Below are 21,232 nucleotides of genomic sequence, written 5' to 3'. Positions count from 1 at the left end.
CTGACGGCTCCAGAAACTCTATGGGGAGCACTCAAAATCCTTGCATCGCCTACTGGAAGCCTGCTTGCTTCTTGCCAACCCCCTACCCCAGATCTCCCCCAACCCCAGATCTCCGTGGACAAGCGGAGATCAGAATGCTACAGCTTCAGCCCGAGCTGCCCCTGTACCACCATCCCTGGATCCTTCCAGGGTCCGTCCCTGGACCCCGAAGCACACAGTACACAACTTGCCAAAATGGATTCTACCACTTTATTCAGATAAGAGGTCACAAGCCACAGGACTTTAAAGTGCGTGAAATTCACTGGCAATAGAGCCGCACATATACCAGCCTCCCCCCGCCGGTCCCCACCACCTTGCTCCATCCATCATTACATGTCTGAGGGGGAGGGGTTAAGACCCGTCATTCAAAGGTGGGGGACAGCAGGGGATAAGGACGGGAATGCTGGAGGAACAGCAGTAGTAGTGGTCTGACACTGGGGGAGGGGATCAACCACAGTGATTCTGTACACGGAGGGAAGGGTGGGGTCAGCCTAGCCTCTCAAAGGCTGGATGTAATTTTCCCCCCATCTTCTCCTTATAGCCAGCCCCCAGCATTTCAGACAGCCCTAACTCTTCCTCCTTCATCTGCCTCTGGTTTTTCCCTATAATTTGTGAGTAATTTGGAGCCCACAGTCCAGCTAGAGGGTGTCCCCTGTACACAATGCATACAGACCACAGCAGGTGTAGATTTCAGAATCATAGTGGGGGCTGGCCCAGTCTGGTGGAAAGAGGCTTCTGTCAGGAACTAGCTAGGCGTGTGCTCAGTGCTGGCTGCATGTGTGCCCACAAGTGTGGTGAGTGAGAGGATGTGAGAGTGTGTGTGTGTGTGTGTGTGCACGCACGTGCGTGCATGCACGTTCCACAAAAATCCCTAGGTGACAGTTTGGCCAGAGGGAACCCTACTCCTTGCTTCATGGGACAGCCAGTGGGGTTAGAGGAAGGGGGTGGTCAACACAGACTGGGGAAGAGAGGCTCTAATTCCCCAGAGAGAAGGGAGAAGCCCGCTCCCGTACCTAACACTCCCTAGGCCCGTCTGTACCTGCCCATGTCTTTTTCCCCAGCACAATGCTCCTTGTTCCCTGCAGCTCAGCACCAGCTGTTGACACAGGGGCGGCTCTCAGAGCTGGCGCCATTCTCACTCAGTTCTTCTGTTTCAAGGCAGCTCCTCCTGCCTCCACCATGACATAAGACAGAACTGAAGGAGAGTCTTCCACTGTCTCCTTCCCCCTCCTCCCTCAGGAACGAGATTTGGGCAGGGACCCCAGAGACCTCAGCTCAAACTCCACCTCAATCTATAGACCTTCTAAAGGAAATAAAGTGCTTTGCATGAATCCCAGAAAGAACAGCATCATGAACTGGCACAGGTGGCCGGCCTGCTTCTCGACACTTCAGATACCCTCTGCCGGTCTGCACCGCATGCGTGATGCCATCCCAAACACGTGCAATTTGGGAGCTCCTTGCCCACCTCCAAACACATACTGTCCTTTCCAACAGCAGGGGCTACAGACAGGAAAGTAATCAACCACTAACCTCCCCCCTCTCTAGTCCAGGCCTGCACCCCTGTACCCGGAAGAGAGGAGCAAGAGTGGCTCCCAGCCTCTAAGGGGAATGAAAGGCCTGAAGACAACTACATCTGCAGGGAACCAGAGCATCACACCCAGGCTGCAGACCCCCGCCCCCCACCCCCGTTCTTCAGTGGTGGCGTAATGCCTGCCTGCAGTCGCTAAGCCAGAACTTTGGAAGGGGCTGACAGGGCACTGGTACCTGCTCCCGGGAATCTGAAAACGTGTCTATCCATCTCCAGAGTACACAGAGAAGGTTTCTCAAAGCCTGCTGGGCCCCAAGCTTAGCAGTTTAATTACTGTCGTCAGGCTGGTTCTCACTCTCTGCCTGTGGAAGGATGGCACTCAGCTTTCCTTCTCCCAGCATTGAATATCTTTACTTAGAACCCACACTCTTTCAGTTTGAAGCCTGTCAGGAGGAAAGAGGTAGTAAGATGACCCATCTCCCCTCTGAGTTCGGTCTGTGCTGCCCGCCAGGCTCGCCTTTAACCCTGACCACTCATAAGCTCCAGGTACCAAACTTCACTTAGCCTGTCCTCTCCAGGTCTTAGGACCACAGAGAGATATGCTGGCAACCCAACTACAGAAGGACCCTCGATTTGGAAAGTTAGGGTAATGCTTGTTAGGAACCGTCCAAGTTAACTCCCGAGGCCCACAGCCTGGGTAGCTGATGAGAACTCAAGCGTAAGTCACCCGCCCCCAGCCTGTGCTCTCTTCCTCCGAGGCCTGAGATCGGTCTCCCACGTGTTCAACTCTCTCCTGGGAGCTCAAGCCCTAGCTGCCTCTGTCTCCCCTCTCACTGAGACAGTTTCGTCCCCGCTGGACACAGCTGAGGCCTCACTACAGAGGGAGCGGGTAGGGGTTTCTCGGTGTGGGAGACACATAGTGCAGGAAACTGGGGCAGCAGTGGTGTGTGCATGAAAGCAGGACAGTGCCGCTACCATAAGTGCTGGCGAGGGGCCCAGGAGGCCTAAAGGACATCGGTCTCCCTCTCGATCCCCACGTACTTGAGGGCATCAGCTTGGCTGTACCTGTCCCAAAGCAGGAGGAGGAACCAGGTTACTAGCAAGGCTTTTGGGATTGAAAATAAGGAGTCCCCTCCCGTTTCACTTCCCCTCCCACTCCCTACCAGCAGCTTACAAGGCTCCCGCTTCTGAGGCGAGGCATCAGAGATCAGAACAAAGAAAAAGCCTTGCCCACCATGAGATCTTCTCCTTCATCCGTATCGCTCACCTTAAGCCCCCAAATCAGTTTCAACAGCCACGCCTTATACCTCTACGGTCACTTCCCCAGGACTACTCCTGGCTGCCTCACCTGTAATCGAAGAAGAGCTCTTCACCAGCCTGAATCGCCCTCTTGGCGAAGATCCCAATCCGATGATCCCCATTCACCATGACCACTGAAACAAGATAAACCCAAGGCTAGATTTCTACTTAACTCCAAGTCAACAGTCAGCAGTGAGACTGGGCTGATTTTCTCCAAATTCCCAGTGGAAACATACATGAAGTGGAGTTAGAAAGTACTCAATGAAGGTAGTTGTCTCTCTGCTTTTAGATCTGTTATTCTGGCCAGTGATGGGGGAAAGAATTATCTTTAAAAGACTCATGTTTTGGGGAAAATGTTTATAGTGTATCCAGTGAAAAAAGCAGATTGAAAAACTGAGAGAGAGAGGCTCAAAATGATACCAGACGTGAATCATGGTTATCTTTGGACACAGAAATAACTCAGCTGTGAAAAAACCTGAATAATGGATAGAAATCATAGTAAATGAAGCATCCACCTCCCACCCCACCTCCCAGGTTACCGGGAGCTCACCTTTGGCGTAACAGTTGGGGTTCACTGAATGGTTTGCAAATCGAATTTTGTTTCCTTTCCGGGTAGCGTCCACTACAAAATCTGTATAAAGTAAACCAAGGAAGACCATGAGCTCACCAGGCAACTCTACAGCTTCCTGAGCCTGAGTCTGAAATCAACTCAACTGTAACAGAAACAATACAATGCAGGGGGGCCTCTGAAGCCAGCACACCCACAGGAGCTAGAAACCAGCCTCGTGTGGAAGCGCTCCCCGTGGGTGCCCCTCTTCTTGCTGGAAGCACATACCTCCCCTCCCATCTACTGGGGAGGGAGATTTCTGAGGTGTAAGTGCTCGGTGCTCTGAATACAAACACAACCCGGAAATGGAGGTTCTCCCAAAGCCAGTGAACTATGGCTCATGGAGTCTCTGAGTTCAGTTTCACCGCTGTGCTCTGAGCATCTGCTGGAAGACTCAGAGCTGACCTGAACCTGTACTACGACCAGGGGAATGTGGTAGCGAGACCTGCCCGAGACCACCTGGGGATGCGAGAGAGCCTCCCTACCGTTGTTGAGGTTGAAGAGGAAGCTGGACATGTACTTGTCATAGACCTTCCCTCGTCGATCAGCCTCATCCTGAGAGATGAGCTGCAGAGACAGACAAGGAACAAACAGGGGGATGTGGCTGTCTGTTCAGGGCACCGCACCCCGCCTCTAGAAAGGGCTGGGAGGGGGCTTATTGAGGACCATGATGAGAATCGTCGGACGGACAGCTCGGCTTCTTTCCTCCCAATCCCCACCCACCCAGGCTGACCAGCACTAAGGCTGACAGAGTCTCCTGCCCGCACCCCTTGAGTAGCCTGACTTGCCAAAAAGCCCAAGAAAGAGTGGTTTGTTTCAGGACTGCAAACCGTTCTATGGCATCCCCCGAGAGGCCACATGAGAACTCAGCTGAGTTATTTAGAGATTAATTCACAGAAGTCTGGCCCACAGAAAATCAGGGTTTCTCATCAGTATCTCCCCAGATAAGAATGTGGGCCAAACCGATAGCACTCACCTCACCACAGTATTCAGAAATGAATTCGTTCTTCTGCACAGACTCCTTAATGAAGGTACCCCATCCGGCCACATCTGAGGGGGCCAGCAGCAGGTGCTGGGGAAGAGGGAGTCAAACCTCAGACTACAGGGCGTGTGCGAGCCAGTGGGGGATGCGTGCTGGACGTGCATGTGTGCTGCGGGGAGCAGGGTGGAAAGAGCTAGTAACTGTAAGAGGATCTGAAAACAGAAAAGGCTCTAAGCCATTGTGTTCCGGTGGGAGGTGGTGAAAGGAGATATGACACCCCTTCCTCTAGCCCTGGGGACCTCCTGGGCCTGAGCCCATGGAACTCACTGTGGGTGTCCAGTAAAAACAGACAATGTCAACGACATGGCCCTCCTCTCTGCTCCTCTCAGCCTGGCCAGGTCAGGGGATCATTTTTCTAATCCCTCAAGGGGACCAAACACTTGTTTAACTCAGAAAGCGTGTGTCTGTTAGGATTTACCGACACTGGTGGACAAACTGCCTAAGGAACCAGTAGAAAGGGGCCACTCGGACCGTCGGTCCTTCCCACTCCATCTGGCCCCGAGTCCTGGGAAAAGCCCTCACCTTCTTGAGGCCACGCTGGATGCTGCAGTTCTTACAGGAGACCACCTTGCAGTCCCAGTGCTCCGAGGCCCCACAGGTGAGACACAGGTCGGGGTCGCACTCTCGCACCGCCAGGTAGCACGGGCACTGCTTGGTGTTGCACTGGGTCTTGCAGCGACAGCCGGGAAAGCGATTCTGACCTGTGCAGGGTGCAGGCGAGGGTAGAGAGAGAAGCAGCCTAGTGCTGGGGCTCGGGTTTGACTCAAGGGACAGCAGGGAAGTCCATGTTATGGGTTCAAGGGTATGTGGCAACAGAGGAGAGAAGCTGCCTTCCCAATAATCACATACTCAAGTGTTTTTCAGAGAAAATGGAGTGCCTACCAACATTCCTGCCTGAAAGTCAGAAAAGCAGCTTTGACTCTGGAGATGTGTTTCCTAGAGATTCCCTAACAATGCTCTCCCCTGCTTTGTTAGTAGAATTTGGAAGGGAGGTGGAGAGTGCCCCAGAGAAGAAGAAATCAGTGCTTTTCGCTGGTAAATCCTCACTACCAAAACAAGAATCATTTTCAGAATGCATCCGTTCTATCATCCTCCTCCACTCCTCCCAGCATGAACACCCATCCCTCCACTGTGGTTAAGATGGATATCTGCTCTGGGTTAGGAGGTGCTTCCAGCACAACTGCCTGGGCACCAAGGTCTGCAAGCTCTGGGGGCTGCCTTCATACTGCTCAGCCTTGAGTGGAGGAGGGCACGCGGGGATGAGACGTGAGAGAGAAGCACTCTGAGCCTCTGTTCCACGCTCTGCTGACATCCAGACTGACCTGATGCTAAAACTCCAGATATGAGACTAAAACAGACACACACAGAATTGTAACCTGTATACATTGTAAAACAATATCCTGGATAGGGAGGCTGTGTTTTTGCACTTTAAGGAAAAAGATTCCCCTGTTTCTTAATGCTGCCCTGAAAGGTGAAGCTGGAAAAGCAGCTGATTTCTGTGTAATTGTTGCTTTTAAAATCATACACATCAGGGTTTTAAAAAAATGGTTCTTCCAGATCTTAAGTATCTTGTTTTCCCTGGAGAATGCTTCAAACACAGCAAGTAGAATATGACAAGGCCCGTAAGCAGCAAAGGGCCTGGGGGGTGGGGGCCGGAGTGGAGGGAAACCTAGGATGCTGAGGCCGACTACTGCAGCAAACGGAGAACTCTTACAGTCAGGGTTGCACTGGCAGAACTTCTCACAGAAATTCTGAGTCATGATGCAGGGGCAGGTGCTGTCACAGGGCCGGTCTGGGTGGTCACAGGGCTGGTAGTTGTACACTTGGGTGGAGGAGTTATCTAGGAGAGAAGAGAACAGACAGGACACTGCTGTGCCCACACTCCCAAGCTGCCCTCCCTCCCAAGGGTCCAGTTGCCCCCATGCAAAGGAGGCTTGTTCTGAGCACAACCTTGGACACACATGTAGCACCTGAAGTGAGAAGCAATCACAGGTGATGGTTCGTAAGCTACAGTGGTGTGATCTGCTTTGTGGGGAGAGTGTGGAAATGGTCCAATCACAGGGCAGCTATTTGAAACACTAAACGAAGCCTAAATCCTGGCAAATGGCCCATGATGAAAGTCAGAGACCACAGGCCTGTGACTCTACCTCCGAAGAGGTCTTCTCGGCTGCAGTGAGGGGCTGAGCTGTTCTCAGCTGCTGCAGGGGGACCTGCGATGTGTGCGGAGGCCGTGCCGGGTCAACAAGTGCAGCCATGGGTGGGGCAGCGGGAGGGGCGGCCGCAGGCTGCAACCTGAGCGGATCACCCTGGTGGCACTTACCTTTCTTCAGCTGAATTTTCCTGCAGTGAGCAGCCCACAGCCTGGAAGAGATGGTACAGCTCAGGGTCATGGCCCTGGGGAACTCTGCAGATTCGGGTAAGTGATAACATGACCTGCTCTGAGGGACTGCTGTCTGATGACTGGGGATCCTCCCCAAATCCCTTCACAGGAGGCCTGGACGTTGGTCCATGGAAGCTGGAGTCCATCCTACCTGCAGCTGGCCTATGCCTCAGGATTTAGACGTGAACAACACCCCTCTCAATAAACAAACATACGTAAAAGAACAAAAACCAGATGCAAAACAAAACCCAACCCTCTACGTCTATTAAAATGCTATCACTTCTCCCCGTCTCCTCTCCCCTGCCCTCCCTCTCTTTGGGGAGGTGGAGATGTGGGGGCATTTCAGGACGGGGAGGTTGAAAGGGAGAAGACACAGGGATTTCCTTCTACATCTAGAACTGGTGTCAGTCCCTTGGGGAATAAAGCCAGACAGAGTGTCGGACACACACACAAAACCAAAAGACAAAAAAAGACTTCCAACCCTAAGCAAAGACTAGCTAGAAGGCAGTGTTGTTATGCAACTTAGAAAAACAACACAAATGCCAAAAACAAAAAAACCAAAGACAAAAGAAAACTCTGGTCAGAGCTGAGAAGTGGGCACAGTGGTACCTAACAGCCCAGTGAGAATAAATGGCGGAGTGGAGCCACGAGGCTATAGCTAACGTCCTCCCGGCCGGGAGCTCAGACGGAAGACCAGTTATTTCATGGCCCACAGCATCGAGGGACAAGGGGAGGGCTGGTCCAAGGCACAGACCCACAGGGAGCACCGAGAAGGCTGGCCCCCCGCTGGGTGACGCCGAACCGATGGGCAGTGGCTGAAGAGGGAGGCAGCAGGGAAGTCCTAGGGGAGGTCAGAGCACAGGGACAGCCCGGCCATAGAAAGCCCTCTGTCCGACCCTTGCCTGTGCTTTCTCTTCTTCTTCTGTGAGGGGTTCATGAGCTCATCTGTTGGCAGCTTCAGGATAAGTGATTCTTTGACTGCGAACTGGAAGACCTGGAAGAGAAATCCAACAGGACCTGTCACTTCTCCTTGAGCTGAGTGGTCAGATAAGTGACCCAGCCAGGTGCTGGGCTTGGGAGCGTTCTGGAGAGCTCACAGGCCGATGCCTGAGCATCTTCAGTAGGGAGAGATAGAGTGGCCCTGGGACATTGGGTTACTGGCTCTGAAGTTAATTCTTAAGTGTTTATCCTGATTCGAGAAGGAGAAATACTGAGTACAGGTACAGTTTTCCCGGTCAGTAGCTTTCATCTACTGCTCTGCCTACCAAGCCCTGAGTGGGCCGATTCTTACCAACAGTATCTGCCTCTTCTTAGGAAGGGCAGCACCGTGTACCTTGTGTGACTGAGTCTGACGTGACCAGAGGTACCACCCGGCTAAGCACTAGCTCCCTCTGTTGGCGTAAAGATGTCAGAGCCTTGACTATTTCAGTAGGACAGCATTTCAGGAAGGCTGGTTCCCGTTCAACGTGCTGCTTCCCTTAGAGCGTTCGTTTGCAGCTTCTTCTTCTCCTTTTTGGTTATAGGCCCTCTTGAGATTCCGTGAAAACTATGAATCTTCTTCTCGGGAAAATACACACAAAAATGGTTTTGCACACATTTCTGCAGATTTTTAGGTCAAGAAAACCTGTGCCTTGGGGAAACAGATGTGAGCTCCAAAATGAAAGCAAACGGCGCTTCAGCTCACGGTTCTATTTGTTCTAAGTAGAGGGAGCATGAAGAACACGTCACAGAGACACTTTCAGAAGGTAGGGAGCTACGCGAGCAGGGCTCAAGCTCTGGCGTTCCTCTCTCTTTGGACAGTTTGGCCCTAACACCTGACTCCCTGTCCCTGTGCTTCAGTCTGTCTTCTCAGCGCAGGCTTTTCCTGCCTCCAGAGTATCAGCAGCTGCTATCAGATTGCGATTCTACAGATGATCTGAGTGAGATGGGCAAGTTCCAGGCCCAGCTCTCAGGGGTCCTATTTAGAAAATCTGATGATTCCACATTTGAAGAATACAGCAACTGAGAAGACTGATGGGTGGGGTGGGGTGGGGGCAGTGGCAGCTGCAGCTACAGAAGCAGGAGCAGCAGTGGAAATGCAAGATAAGAAGATCCCCAGAAAGACCCAGGAGTCCCTTCTAGGAAATGGGTCCACATTTAGAAAGAAAGGCAGGAACCAAAAAAAAAAAAAAAAGCTGAAGAGGGTAGAAACATCCAGAAGAGGTAGAGAGTGGCTAGAGACAGAAATAAGAATTCAGCAAGGAGAGCAGATCCCCAAACCTTGCTAGGCCTGGCATTCGCAGGAGGCCCCATGTTTGGGGCACCCACCTCATGGCCCAGAAGCACAGGCTCATGAAGGACTGAGCCTTAGAAAGCTTTTGTCCAGACAGGCAGCCTTACAAAATGGCAAAAAGGGGACTTCCCTGGTGTCGCAGTGGTTAAGAATCCACTTGCCAATGCAGGGGACACAGGTTCGATCCCTGGTCCAGGAAGATCCCACATGCCGCAGAGCAACTAAGACCGTGCGCCGCAACTACTGAGCCTGTGCTCTAGAGCCCATGAGCCACAAACCGCTGAGCCCACACGCCACAACTACTGAAGCCCGCACGCCGAGAGCCCATGCTCCGCAACAAGAGAAGCTACCGCAGTGAGAAGCCCGCGCACCACAACAAGAGAAAGTCCGCACGCAGCAACGAAGACCCAAGGCAGCCAAAAAAAAAAAGGCAAAAGGGCCACCAGAGTAGCAACTTGTTCTTGTTCCTTTCAGACAGTACCTGTTTGCACGTCTTAGTCCCCAGAAGCCTGGCTATTGAACAGAAGTTGTTGAAGTAGGTGCCGTGAAAGACTCGAAAAAGAGATTCTTCAGCCCCGGTCCACTCCACAGGCTCCGAGGGTGCTTCCACTACACAGAGCTGAGGTGGGGCCGGACTAGCCTTCTGTTTCGTGGGGGTCTGACAGCGAGAGTTAGCCTCTAAGAAAGGAAGAAATAAGAGAAACAGAAGAAGGTGGAGTGCAGTTGTCAGCAGTGGTGCGCCACAGACTCAGTACTTCATTCTAAAGGCAGAATCGTTAGAAACAAAAACGTTCCCTGTCCTTACTGCTTACAGGTGAACATGTGGAAAGAATGAACAATTTTATGGTAGTGATGTTGGGTGTTAGGCAACGATCCTGGGTTTACCTTGTGTGGAAAGAAGAGATCATTTTCTGTTCACTGTACCTGAAGAACTGGAGGCCCAGTCATTGCCAGTGTCCCTGTCACTGTCCCCTTCTTTGGTCTCAGCCACAGCAGAGGCTGAAGTGTTGGAACAGGAAGCACTGACCACGTGGTGCCTTCGCCGGCGACGCCCGGAGCACTTGGAGCGAGGGTTGTGGAGCATGGCATACTCCTTTGCTCCTTCCTGCAATGGCCGTGTCACAGTTAGGAAACAGAACCAGGCCCAGAGCCACCACGTGGTTCCCGTCATCACAAACTATCTTCAATATCTGGGCTTACTCACAACGATGCCTTTTCTTTTTCTTTCTTTTCTCTGTACCACATAAGTATGACCACATGATAGTTTCTTAACATTCTAAAGCTTACAAACTTATACCTCTTCACAAAACAGCTGCCCTATAAAATAATCTTTAGAAAGATATAATCAATGCATCTATGCACCTTCAACTGTCTGGTGAGTTGTATCTTACGTTCATTTGCATGCTAGCTGTCTGGAATTTGAGAACATATTCTCCTGTAGATGAGAAAATGAGGTTCAGGGACTTCCCTGGTGGTGCAGTGGCTGAGAATCCGCCTGCCAACGCAGGGGATACGGGTTCGATCCCTGGTCCGGGAAGATCTCACATGCCGCGGAGCAACTAAGCCCATGCGCCACAACTATTGAGCCCACGTGCCGCAAATACTGAAGCCCGTGCTCTTTAGGGCCCACATGCCACAACTACTGAAGCCCGTGCCGAGCCCATGCTCTGCAACAAGGGAAGCCACCGCAATGAGAAGCTCGGGCATTGCAGCGAAGAAGAGTAGCCCCCGCTCGCCGCAACTAGAGAAAAGCCCGCGCGCAGCAACAAAGACCCAAAGCAGCCAAAAAAAAAAAAAGAAAAGAAAGAAAGAAAATGAGGTTCAGAGAGGGGAAGGGACCTGCTGAGAGCATGTAGTTAGTATTCCAGAGTAGGTACAAGAATCAGGGCTCTTGGTCTCCAGGCCTCACTCTTCCTTACATTTAACCACACGGTCTCTGTTTCAATAAGAAAATGTATAATCCCTGAATTTGTATAATATTCCTACTTAATTTTGGAACTTCCCTCCAAGTCAGTATTTTAAACTTGGAAGAATACTGTTTTGTTACTTTATAGCTACGTTTATTGTGGGGTTTTGTTTTGTTTTTTTTTAAAGACCAAATAACATCATTCAGCTTGATCATCTATCTTCTCACCAGACTTGGTTTCCAAAGACTTCTAGCTGTTTCTGAAAACTAAATCTACAAGTAAAGGATAAAGGTTTACCATTACTAAGGATATTCAGAAGGCCCTAAAAGAAATTCCAAGAGAGACGTTTTGAATTTAATTGAATCTGATATTAAGGGCCTATGCTACGATGTGACATACACAAGATTCCAGGAAAACTACTGTGGAGAGGGCAATGTCCTTCTGAGTTATATAAATGCTGGTATGTTGACATAACATGGTGTTAAAAACAAAAAAGCATGGACTGTGGAGTTAGACCAGAGCTTGAGTTTCCTCACTGCCACACCACTGACATAGTAACAATCTTGAGGCAAAATATGTAACTTTTATAACCTATAGTTTCTCCACCTCAAGATGTTGTTATAAGCATGAAAATAAGATAATATATGTTAAGGGCCAGCCTACTGCTTGACACGTAGGAAAGCGTTAATACATATTACGGAAAAAATAAATCAAAGTCTATTTATTCTTTTGCTTTACCATATGGCACATTTTCCAGATTTTTATCCAGTGAAACTCTCTACCATCTTCCTTCTATTATCCCACTAAAGATGGTCCCAGAGGCACCTGGCTGTATAACCTCATTTTAATTGGTAGCAGAAATTTTATCAAGGTATTTTATTCTTTACCTAAGCTCACCCTGTTGTGTAGAAAGCAGAACTGTGTCTTTGGCAAGTCCAACTGAACCTATTCCCTTCGAGCTCTCAGTGTACCGCCTCCCCACATGAATGCAGGAGACTTTATGCCGCTGCATGAGGTCTGTCCATCGGGGAAGGGTCCATCTGGTTGATTAACTCACATAAGACATCAGCACCTTCACGTGTTATTCCTCCTACATTTATATGCATTTAAAGGGAGACAGCAAAGAAAATGGTGTCTCACACACACATACAGCTCCAGTTCAAACAACACAGTTTCAGACTCTGAAATCTGAGTAGCTGATATTTAGAGCGAGAAGGCCCTCAATGTTCTTCAAACCTCGCTCCACAAGACTAACTTCACAGTCCTACTGCTGCAGTAACTGGGAGCTCCTTAAGAGCAGAAGCCATGTTTCATCTGTACTGTGTGACCCCCAGGGTGCTACGTACCAGCTCACTTGGTTTGTGTTTCCTGGGGTAGAAAGCCCAAGGACCATTTCCTGCTCAGTTTTCAACAAAGTTTAACGATGGCAGAACAGCTTAAAAACGTACCAGCAAAAGGAAGCAGTCTGTGCCACATGGTTCTGGCTCAATCTTGATTTCTTTGTTCTTGCGTTTATATACATTAGGGGTGGCATGAAAAGCTGGAAAACACAAAACTGTCCTGTTGCCAATGGTTCATCCACTTGACAGGAGGGGGAGGAACAAAATTGAATTAGGGAGCTACTGCAGGAGAATTTAAATATAAACAGCTATCATCAAGGTGCACAAAACCAAATCATTTCTGACATCAACACACTTCTTCCAAAGCTAGGGGGTACTCGGGGACAACTGTGTTGCTGGTTATTCTGTCCTGACCATGCAAAGCACACTGCACTATAACTGAACAAGAGAAAATAGAATGGGCCCTTTGTAAAACCATCATCAGACCAGAAGCCGGGAACTCTATCGGATAAACTGAAATAAAGAGAAGGAAATGGTGGCTGGGGATGGAAAACAGGAGAGCATTTCAGGGTCGCCCCACTCACGGTGAAGGAAGCAGTCGTATTTAAAGCAGCGCCGGCAGAAGAGCGTGTGGAAGGAGTGCAGGGACTGCTCCCGCTGCACGGACTTAGCATTGGGGCCATCGATGTTGGGTGTGCACTGAGGGGGCAGTGCATTGGGGTCTGACATCTCTGTGAGCTCTCGATACCTAGTTAAGAAAAGAGAGGTGAGAGTTCCTTCCAAGGGAATGTTTGCACTGAGAAAATGCACACTGAGTAGTGACAGTCATCGCAAATGGTCTGCCAAGGGAGAATGGACGTTTTTTTTTATAGGTCTTGATGTATAACCAAGTGGGTTCACCACTGTAATTATGCTGGGCTCGGCGTGTGTCTGAAAGTAAAGGGAGGCAAAGATTTGATAAATATGGTGCTGGAGTAACTCTCCAGAAAAGCGGCAAAATCTTTAAACTTCTCTGCCCAGACTTACTTAAAAGCCAGCAAATGATGTCCCTTAATATGGGAATGCGCATTCAGAGATAATCAGAAGTGTAGGCCAATCATAATGCACTTACCAGAAATGGGGCTTTTTATGAACCAAAAACAAGCTTGTATGAAAGCTTCCCCCCGCCCCCCGGTGCTCTACATGGCCTGCAGGGGGCAGCTTTCCCTACCTCTCCTTCATGTCATCTGGGACACCATTTTCAGGGAACATTGAGGCAATCGCACTGAAGATCATGTCATTTGGGAACTGTTTCTTGGAACTCTTTTTGTTGCCTGAATTAGAAAGACAAAAAGTTCCTGCGTGCCATAATCAGAATATGCAAACAAAGCTATTCGATCATTTCTCCTTTTGTCACGGCATTTTGATTAGAGCTGCTCTGTTAACCTAACCATTGACGGTTTAGGAATACATGAAGAAGGTCAGTGCTACCTGGACCTATCTAGTAGGCCACCAGTAAATAAGGAAATCAGATTCATCTACATGTTAACAACAAAATCCACAGTCCAGGGGAATTCCCTGGCGCTCCAGTGGTTAGGACTCTGAGCTTTCACTGCCGAGGGCCTGGTCGGGGAACTAATATCCCACAAGCTGTGTGGTGTGGCCAAAAAAAAAAATCCACAGTCCCAGACAGAATCTGGAGGTGAAAACAGAAGTTTTTATGGAGAGACCTGAGTGCAGAAGGACCCCACCATAATATTGATGCTGAAAAACAAGATAGATACTCTAACTTCGTTATAGCAAGAGAGAGAGACTATGTGTCTAGACATATAGTATAATTAGATAACATAAAGTATAATTAAATGTGAAATTAATTAAATAATTAAATATTGACTAACATGGGAAAATGCTCATGATGTATAAGATTAAATAAATAAGGGGTATAAAATTATGTATGGGTATACACACATATGTGGCGTGACACCAATTTCACATACCACATATGTATGTTAATTTACATATGTACTTTTTAAAAATTGAGGTATAATTGATATATAATATTGTACCCATTTTAGGTGTACATATGTATATTTATATATATACATTTTTTAAGTCTAGAAGGAAATATTAATACTGGTTATTTCTAGGCAGCAGCACAACAGGGTAATTTTATTTTCTTCTTTATAATTTCCCGTACTTTCCAAAGACACTATTTTTATAATTAGAAATGCACAATGATTACTGTCCAAGTTCTCCTACTTTCTTCTTCAGCTAGATCACAGCTATCTTAAACCATTAGTCAGTGAGCACATTTTCCTTTTCAGTGGACCAATGAGAAGCACCAACAGCCTTTAATAAGCAATAAACTTCTGTTTTTGCCTTCCTCCCTCTCACTGTCACTTTCACGGTGGAATTAGGAAGTCGTGCTATTCACCTTCAATAGCATGTCGTTTTCTTTTTCTTGTTACTGGCAGATCCTCTTTGCTGTCATCTTGCTTTCCATCTGAGGTGTCGTTGTGCCCTTCTTCCTCCTCATCGGAGTATTGATTCAGAGCATCTACCAACTCCAAGAAAACAGCATCACTAATCAGGACAGACCCGGGAATCATCTCTGAAATATAAGATTTAGATGGATGAGCAGTGGTCATTTTACAGTCCATTAGTCCTCCTAGGAAGATTTTCCTGTGTTCACTCCTGAGACCCAGATAGATAATATATGTACATTTTTATGTGGACAACCAGGGAATTACAATAATTGGATTGGCTCATACAATTGCAACAGTTCAGCTGGCTAGAGTGGGAAATCCAGTTATGGGCTTTCTTTTTACTGGGGTCTTCACTTCCTCAGTAATATCAACCTGTATTTATGGTCCAAAATATCACAAAAGTGTTCCAACAATACAAATGGGACAGAGGAAGATGATAAAATGAAAATGTACTTGGTTTTGCTGCTGATGGGTCAGCAGTGACTTCTTTGAATCAAAAGACAGCATACTTGTTTAAAAAATCATACTATCAGTATATGGAGTTATACTACAACTTAGGATAAAGCCTCTGAACACTAGGGGGCACTGTGTATAAATAATGCATTTCAACAGCATCACAGCAGCACCCACAATTGTCAAAAGATCAGGTGAGGCTATTGGTTTGCGAGTCCATGGAGAGTCTCTCCCTGTCTCCCCTTCGTACACACTAACGCCTTTTCTAGAACTACAACTAAATACAAATGACTTGCTTTTGAAATCGTATACAAGCCACTGTGTCCCTGTCCTTTGAAGTAAAAGGCTTTTGCTTTAGTCTCCCAGGTCTTCCCTGAGTCACCAAAAGACTGGCTCAAGAGGTAACGATTACGAAATGTGAAGATGTAGAAACAAAGGATAGCTGTTGGGCCAGGAAACTGGTAACAGTTTAGACTATAAACCTACAACGTAGGAGAACCACCGTAGTCCCAGTTCCCCGAAAGATATAGATACAGGCCTGACACATGTTCCTAAGTTGTCTTACAAAACGCAGACCCCCACCAGAGGAAAACTGCTGACCACAAGTATGCAGACCCTAGACTGGCTGAAACCAGAAAGTTGATGATGCTTGAAATTTCACCCTGATGCCAACCAATCCAAGCATTGGGCACCAGCTGATCGTGCGCCCTGCGGCCCCCTTCCTCACACTGCCTTTAAAACCCCTTCTGTGAAAGCCATCAGGGAGTTCCGGTCCTTTGGGCATGGCCTGTCTTTTCTCCTTGCTTGGCACCCTACGATAAATGCCGTACTTTCCTTCACCCCAACCTGGTGTCAGAAGATTGGCTTTACTACATGCGGACAAGCAGACCCAAGTTTGGTTTGGTAACACTTTTAGGAAAGTCAGAATATTATAACCAACTTCTGGGAGATCCAGGGGGTATCTGGATCTAAGGAGAGAGGTTATACTCATTGCCAGTCTCACAGAAAGGGAAACAAAGAACAAAACAGCCTTGGATGGATTTATGGAAAACTCCTAAGATCAAACTTATTTGTTCACTAAACTTTCTCTCTAGCCACTGATTACTTTTATGTCCCATCTCCTTTTTTTTGGCCATGCCACGTGGCTTGCGGGATCTTAGTTCCCCAACCAGGGATTGAACCCGGGTCCCTGGCAGTAAGAGCTCGGAGTCCTAACCACTGGACCATCAGGGAATTCCCCCAACTCCTTTTAAAATTGAACAGGGGTGTTGGTAATATAAAATGTTTACTCCCAGCCACGTGGTGACATTGAAATATTCTTCAGTGTATCCACCATGAGGCAGCAGATAAAAGCAAGACAATGCTGCATCAGATAAGAGGCACCATCCTAACAAAGTCCAGGAGCCCAGCGCCACTACCTTCTTCACCGTGCACTTTGCCGTCGTAGTTATTGATCAGCTCCTCAATGAAAGTCTCATCTTCTTCTTTCACCTCATCTCCCATGTAGGGAATATTGCACAAAACTGTCTCATCTTCTACCTGAAATCAAAGCAGATGTGATTCATTCCATGAATCCACTGTGAAGCTCCTCTTTCCTGTTTAAAGGAACCTTTGCCAAGCCTTTTTTGCTGCCTTGAAGCCCCTGAAAATGCCTTTGGTTACAAAGTTAACTACATTTTAAAGACTGGCCATTTTGTTTTGCCAACAAAACCTCAAATGGAAGGGGGTAATGCTACTCTTGGAAGAAAAAAAGAAGTCAGTTTTACTATTGGAGAATATTAACTACCAAATGTTAAGCTGGATATTAACAATGATATTTTCACCAACATCTAGAATGTGACAGCACATTTCTTTTTCACAGTGATTCCATCTATTACGTCACTTTATCCACTAAACATCATTGTGAAATAGGTACAAATATCACATAAACAACAGCCTAAAAGGTCTTCAATTCTAATTCTTCTCATAAGTGGAGAGACAGATGAAAGGAAGGCTTCCAAGAGTATAATCTGCAGTATAACTGGAATGTTTATAACAGAAACTGGCAACCATAAAGTATTTGTATATTCTATTATATAGACTACGACTAACCTCGGATAAACATAATAAAAAATTATGATTACAATTCAAATTACTCACACTCAGTGGGAATCTAAAGTCAATTGCAGTACAAGCTATGTGTATTTTCTGGCAATAAACAATACTAATGGATCATTTTTATTTTATTCTATTTTATTTTATTTTATCTCATTTTATTTTTTGGTTCAGCAGAGAACGGTCATTCTTAGTTCTCCAACTATCAAGTAAAATTACTCCGAAGTTTTCTTCTAAGAGATGATTTCCTTCTGTAAACCTATACCCTATTCCAGTCAGCAGAACTGCTATCTGTCACCAGGCATGATAAGCGATTGCCATGATATTTAGAGAGGACTGATTATCAGAACCACAAATAATCCTCGTAGGAGTCAGCATAAAGGCGCAGATGAAAGGACTGTAGATCCATGTGCACCTCTGTTATCTTAGTTGCTTTCATAGCATCTTGCCTTTAGGGGATTAGGAAAGGATTGCTCCATCAGCAGGGAGTTGTCAACCTGCTGAAAGAAGTGTCTGATTTAGACTGCATTTAACTGCACATAATGTTATAAAATTGGGCCAAGGTAGTAAAGGAAAATTGGACTCTTGCCCAGTCTCTTTCATTCAAAAAAGAACCAGCATCAATTCTGAGGTACACTTCAGAGAGCACAAAATCTAACAAGTTAGAACAACTTGCAATATGTGTTTTTCAGAGTCAATAAATTACAAAAACATTCTGCTCTGCAGGTCCAAGCTTTGTTAAGTATATTCTGACAATATTTACCCTGAGAGGAGTGCCAGCATATCAACGTTAAAAAAAAAAAATCACTAAGTTTAAACAATCACCACGGTACTTTCAATACGTACCATAAAGTTCTGCTGGAGAGGGGACCAGGAATACATGATGGGAACCAACGCAACTGTGTTCAGAGACCTCATTAACATATGCTGGCTTGCAAATCCCGGGAAAATGCTCTCTATGGTACACTGAAATATAAGAAATGACATGGAAAGGGAAGGGCAAGCACACAGCCCAAGAGAGAATTGGAGTTTCCTTCCAAAATGATCCCAGTAGCCTTCTACTTCTTACAAATTAATAAGCTGAGGGTTTTGTAACAATCAGCTCCTAAAAGGAACAACTCAAGTGTAAACCTGTGGGAAGCAGGAACTGTCTCTTATCCACCTGTGCATCCTCTACAGAGTCCAGCACAGTGCCTCCCACACTCAACTGATGTTTATCTCAATCTAAAACTGTTGGTCTCCTTGGGCTGAACCCAACAGCAAAGGGCCTCTGAGAGTCCTGGGAGATAAGGAGGAAGATAAGGAAGTTTTCCTGAAGACCTAAACTTTAAGACAGTGGACATCAACTTAGCTGCATAGCTTGATGGGGACAGTACAGGGGGAAGCAAAGTAGTAGAGAGATTACAGTCACATTCTGCTTTGGGAAAGAAAGTTGCTCTCAATAAACTATCTGCTTTTTATATTTAAAAAATATTATCTCTATAAGAAACTAGGATGATTTTTTAGTTTACAGGAAGGGATGTCCCTTTGATCAATATACTCCTATCCATTATCCATGGCATTCCTTTCCCAATTTCAAAGTAGTGGAGGTGCCAAACAAGACACAAAAAAGGCTCCTTTGAAGCTTGTATACAGAGCCCAGGATGGTAGACAGTAAATGTCTTATTTTTCTATGAAAAACTCATGATTATACTCATTAACTGAGGAGAACAACTACCATCCCAGTTATTCAAAGATGACTACAGTAGCTGTATCCATTATGCTTATTTTCTAATATCACAAATACAGAAAAAAACCCTTAAGTTCAAGGAAGAGAGGAAGGCTGAGCTTAGACACTGGAAGTACCTTTTTGAGAAAAGGATGCCCACTCACAGGCTTCATCAACTGAACAGGTTGGACACGAAGCTTCTTCCATTCTTCATTGAGGATCTGGGTTTTTTCTTGAACTTTTGCAAAATTTGCTACATACAGAGCCTAGCAGAGCCAAAGAAAAAACTGTTAGGATTTCAAGAGAAGACTAAGAAAAAAGAAATCCAACCCCTCCATATTGGATCAATATGTTAAAATACATAACCTTTCAGTTAAGAAGTATTTTTACCTTTGCACCCATATTCGCCTGAAGCCGTTTAAGTTGCCGAAGTCTCATGTATTCAGATTTAACTTTCCTCTTCCAGTAAGTGATACATTTGGAAGTTGGGGGGTTTGGTATATCCATTTTGCTGTAATCAAAGAGAGGCAGAGATGACAAATAGCATTCAACTGCCTGGAAATGAAGCATTCCACAAATGCAAATAAACATGGTCAATTATGCTTTCATTCCCGTTACGTTTAGTCATAAAAACATAAGCTTAAAGAACCCAAATCTATGAGTTCAACAGAAACTTCCAATTAAGAAAAGATTTCATACCAGCAATTTCTGGTCTGATTACCCACAAGCTTAGCCTCTGTCCTCCTGTGGTACCTTGTTTTTAATTTAGCTCTCAAGAAGTTCTTTCACAGATATTTAGGAACTTGGATTACTTGGAAATTTGAAGTCTACCCACTACCTTATTAAGAGAAATGTTTAGCAAGAACTAAGTTAATATCAAAGAGCTTCGTGGAAAGATCCACCCACAGGATAAAACTACACCCGCCAAACTGCCTAAATCTACCACATGCCTAGCAATAAAGGTCAGATATGACAACAGCATAATCTTATCTCCAAATCAAGACACATGGAAATATAACATTGCAAATCAAATAACATTGCAAATCACTTTTTTGGGGGGGCAGTGTTTGAATTAAGGTTCACAGTTTTAAAGAAGTACTTATTGTACCACACTCTACCTACCTCGTAGAATGCAGGGCAAAGGGTATAGTTTTACAGGTGTCTTCTGTTCTTCAGAGGAATGGCAAGACACAAAGGCCAAACAAATGTTCAGCTTTTCAAAGGAGAACAGACAGTGGTTTCAAGTCAGTGGAGCATGTTTAGACCCTGATTCCCTCAGTAGGATGCTCCCTAAGAACTATGAAGACTTTGAGGTCTCTGCTACCACTATATCTGCATATAAGTCAGGTCCTAATAATACTTGATGCCATTTGAGAAGTGTGCTTTATTTTATTGAATTCTATCCTTCCAGTCATACATACAAATATATTCTCACAATTACCAAGTGTGCTTTTCTGCACCAATTTCTAGGCTCAGCCAGCAGGTCCAAAAATTAATATTTTAGAGAAAGAACAAATATTAAGTGCATGTAAAAATTCAATAATAAAATCTGCAAGGTTATGTTTTCATTCTACATCAACTACTTAGGTTTCCTGGAGAACGAAGCCTATTTATTTCACCTAACATTCTACATTTCTAAAAACATTACAAGGAGCTATGAAGAGCCAAAATTTGAAACAGAAACTAAAGTTTAGAAGCATTTTATTTATTTATTTGTCTGCATCGTGCGGCATGTGGGATCTTAGTTCCCCGACCAGGGATCGAACTTGTGTCCCTTGCAGCGGAAGTGCAGAGGTTTAACCACTGGACCGCCAGGGAAGTCCCCTAGAAGCATTTTTAAATTACCTGTTTTCACCCATAAGAAATGACAGCACAGACAAGAAAGCAGCAAAATTTAACCCACTGTCACACATATGCCACCACCAGATCATAATTATATCTCATGCTACTGGACTTCAAGAGGACTATATGTGAATGTTTCATTTAAAGAACCAGACGGATTGGTGTAATGCTATGTTAAACTTAAAGGATAAATGAAGTAAGGACAGAATAGCAAAGAAGCAGACAGACTCACTGTGTTTACTGTTAAAGCAATCAA

At 46.2% G+C, this 21,232-nt stretch overlaps 1 protein-coding gene across 3 annotated transcripts in view; it reads right to left on the bottom strand.

The window, feature by feature from the left end:
- Positions 1-235: 235 nt before the first annotated feature.
- Positions 236-21,232, bottom strand: part of EZH1 (enhancer of zeste 1 polycomb repressive complex 2 subunit) — a 31,705-nt gene continuing 10,708 nt past the window's right edge. For 2 of the 3 annotated variants that reach the window (XM_060290118.1, XM_060290119.1), the window contains exons 2-21: positions 20,257-20,347; positions 19,525-19,645; positions 19,272-19,400; positions 18,273-18,392; positions 16,751-16,871; positions 14,828-15,004; positions 13,625-13,727; positions 12,999-13,162; positions 12,523-12,614; positions 10,092-10,272; positions 9,649-9,845; positions 7,798-7,889; positions 6,836-6,876; positions 6,230-6,355; positions 5,038-5,216; positions 4,450-4,545; positions 3,959-4,040; positions 3,417-3,497; positions 2,916-3,000; positions 236-2,010 (exon numbers count right to left, since the gene is read on the bottom strand). In XM_060290118.1, coding sequence (XP_060146101.1) covers positions 1,947-2,010; positions 2,916-3,000; positions 3,417-3,497; positions 3,959-4,040; positions 4,450-4,545; positions 5,038-5,216; positions 6,230-6,355; positions 6,836-6,876; positions 7,798-7,889; positions 9,649-9,845; positions 10,092-10,272; positions 12,523-12,614; positions 12,999-13,162; positions 13,625-13,727; positions 14,828-15,004; positions 16,751-16,871; positions 18,273-18,392; positions 19,272-19,400; positions 19,525-19,641 — 2,247 coding nt within the window. In that variant the 5' untranslated portion in view covers positions 19,642-19,645; positions 20,257-20,347 and the 3' untranslated portion in view covers positions 236-1,946. Of the gene's footprint in view, positions 2,633-2,915; positions 3,001-3,416; positions 3,498-3,958; positions 4,041-4,449; positions 4,546-5,037; positions 5,217-6,229; positions 6,356-6,835; positions 6,877-7,797; positions 7,890-9,648; positions 9,846-10,091; positions 10,273-12,522; positions 12,615-12,998; positions 13,163-13,624; positions 13,728-14,827; positions 15,005-16,750; positions 16,872-18,272; positions 18,393-19,271; positions 19,401-19,524; positions 19,646-20,256; positions 20,348-21,232 lie in introns of all 3 variants that reach the window. The other variant, XM_030840062.2, reaches the window with a different exon arrangement.

This window comes from Globicephala melas, chromosome 20 (assembly GCF_963455315.2).
Source record: "Globicephala melas chromosome 20, mGloMel1.2, whole genome shotgun sequence".
NCBI lineage: Eukaryota > Metazoa > Chordata > Mammalia > Artiodactyla > Delphinidae > Globicephala > Globicephala melas.
The sequence above is the reverse complement of the archived record's forward strand: the minus strand, read 5'-3'. Positions and strand labels throughout refer to the sequence as shown.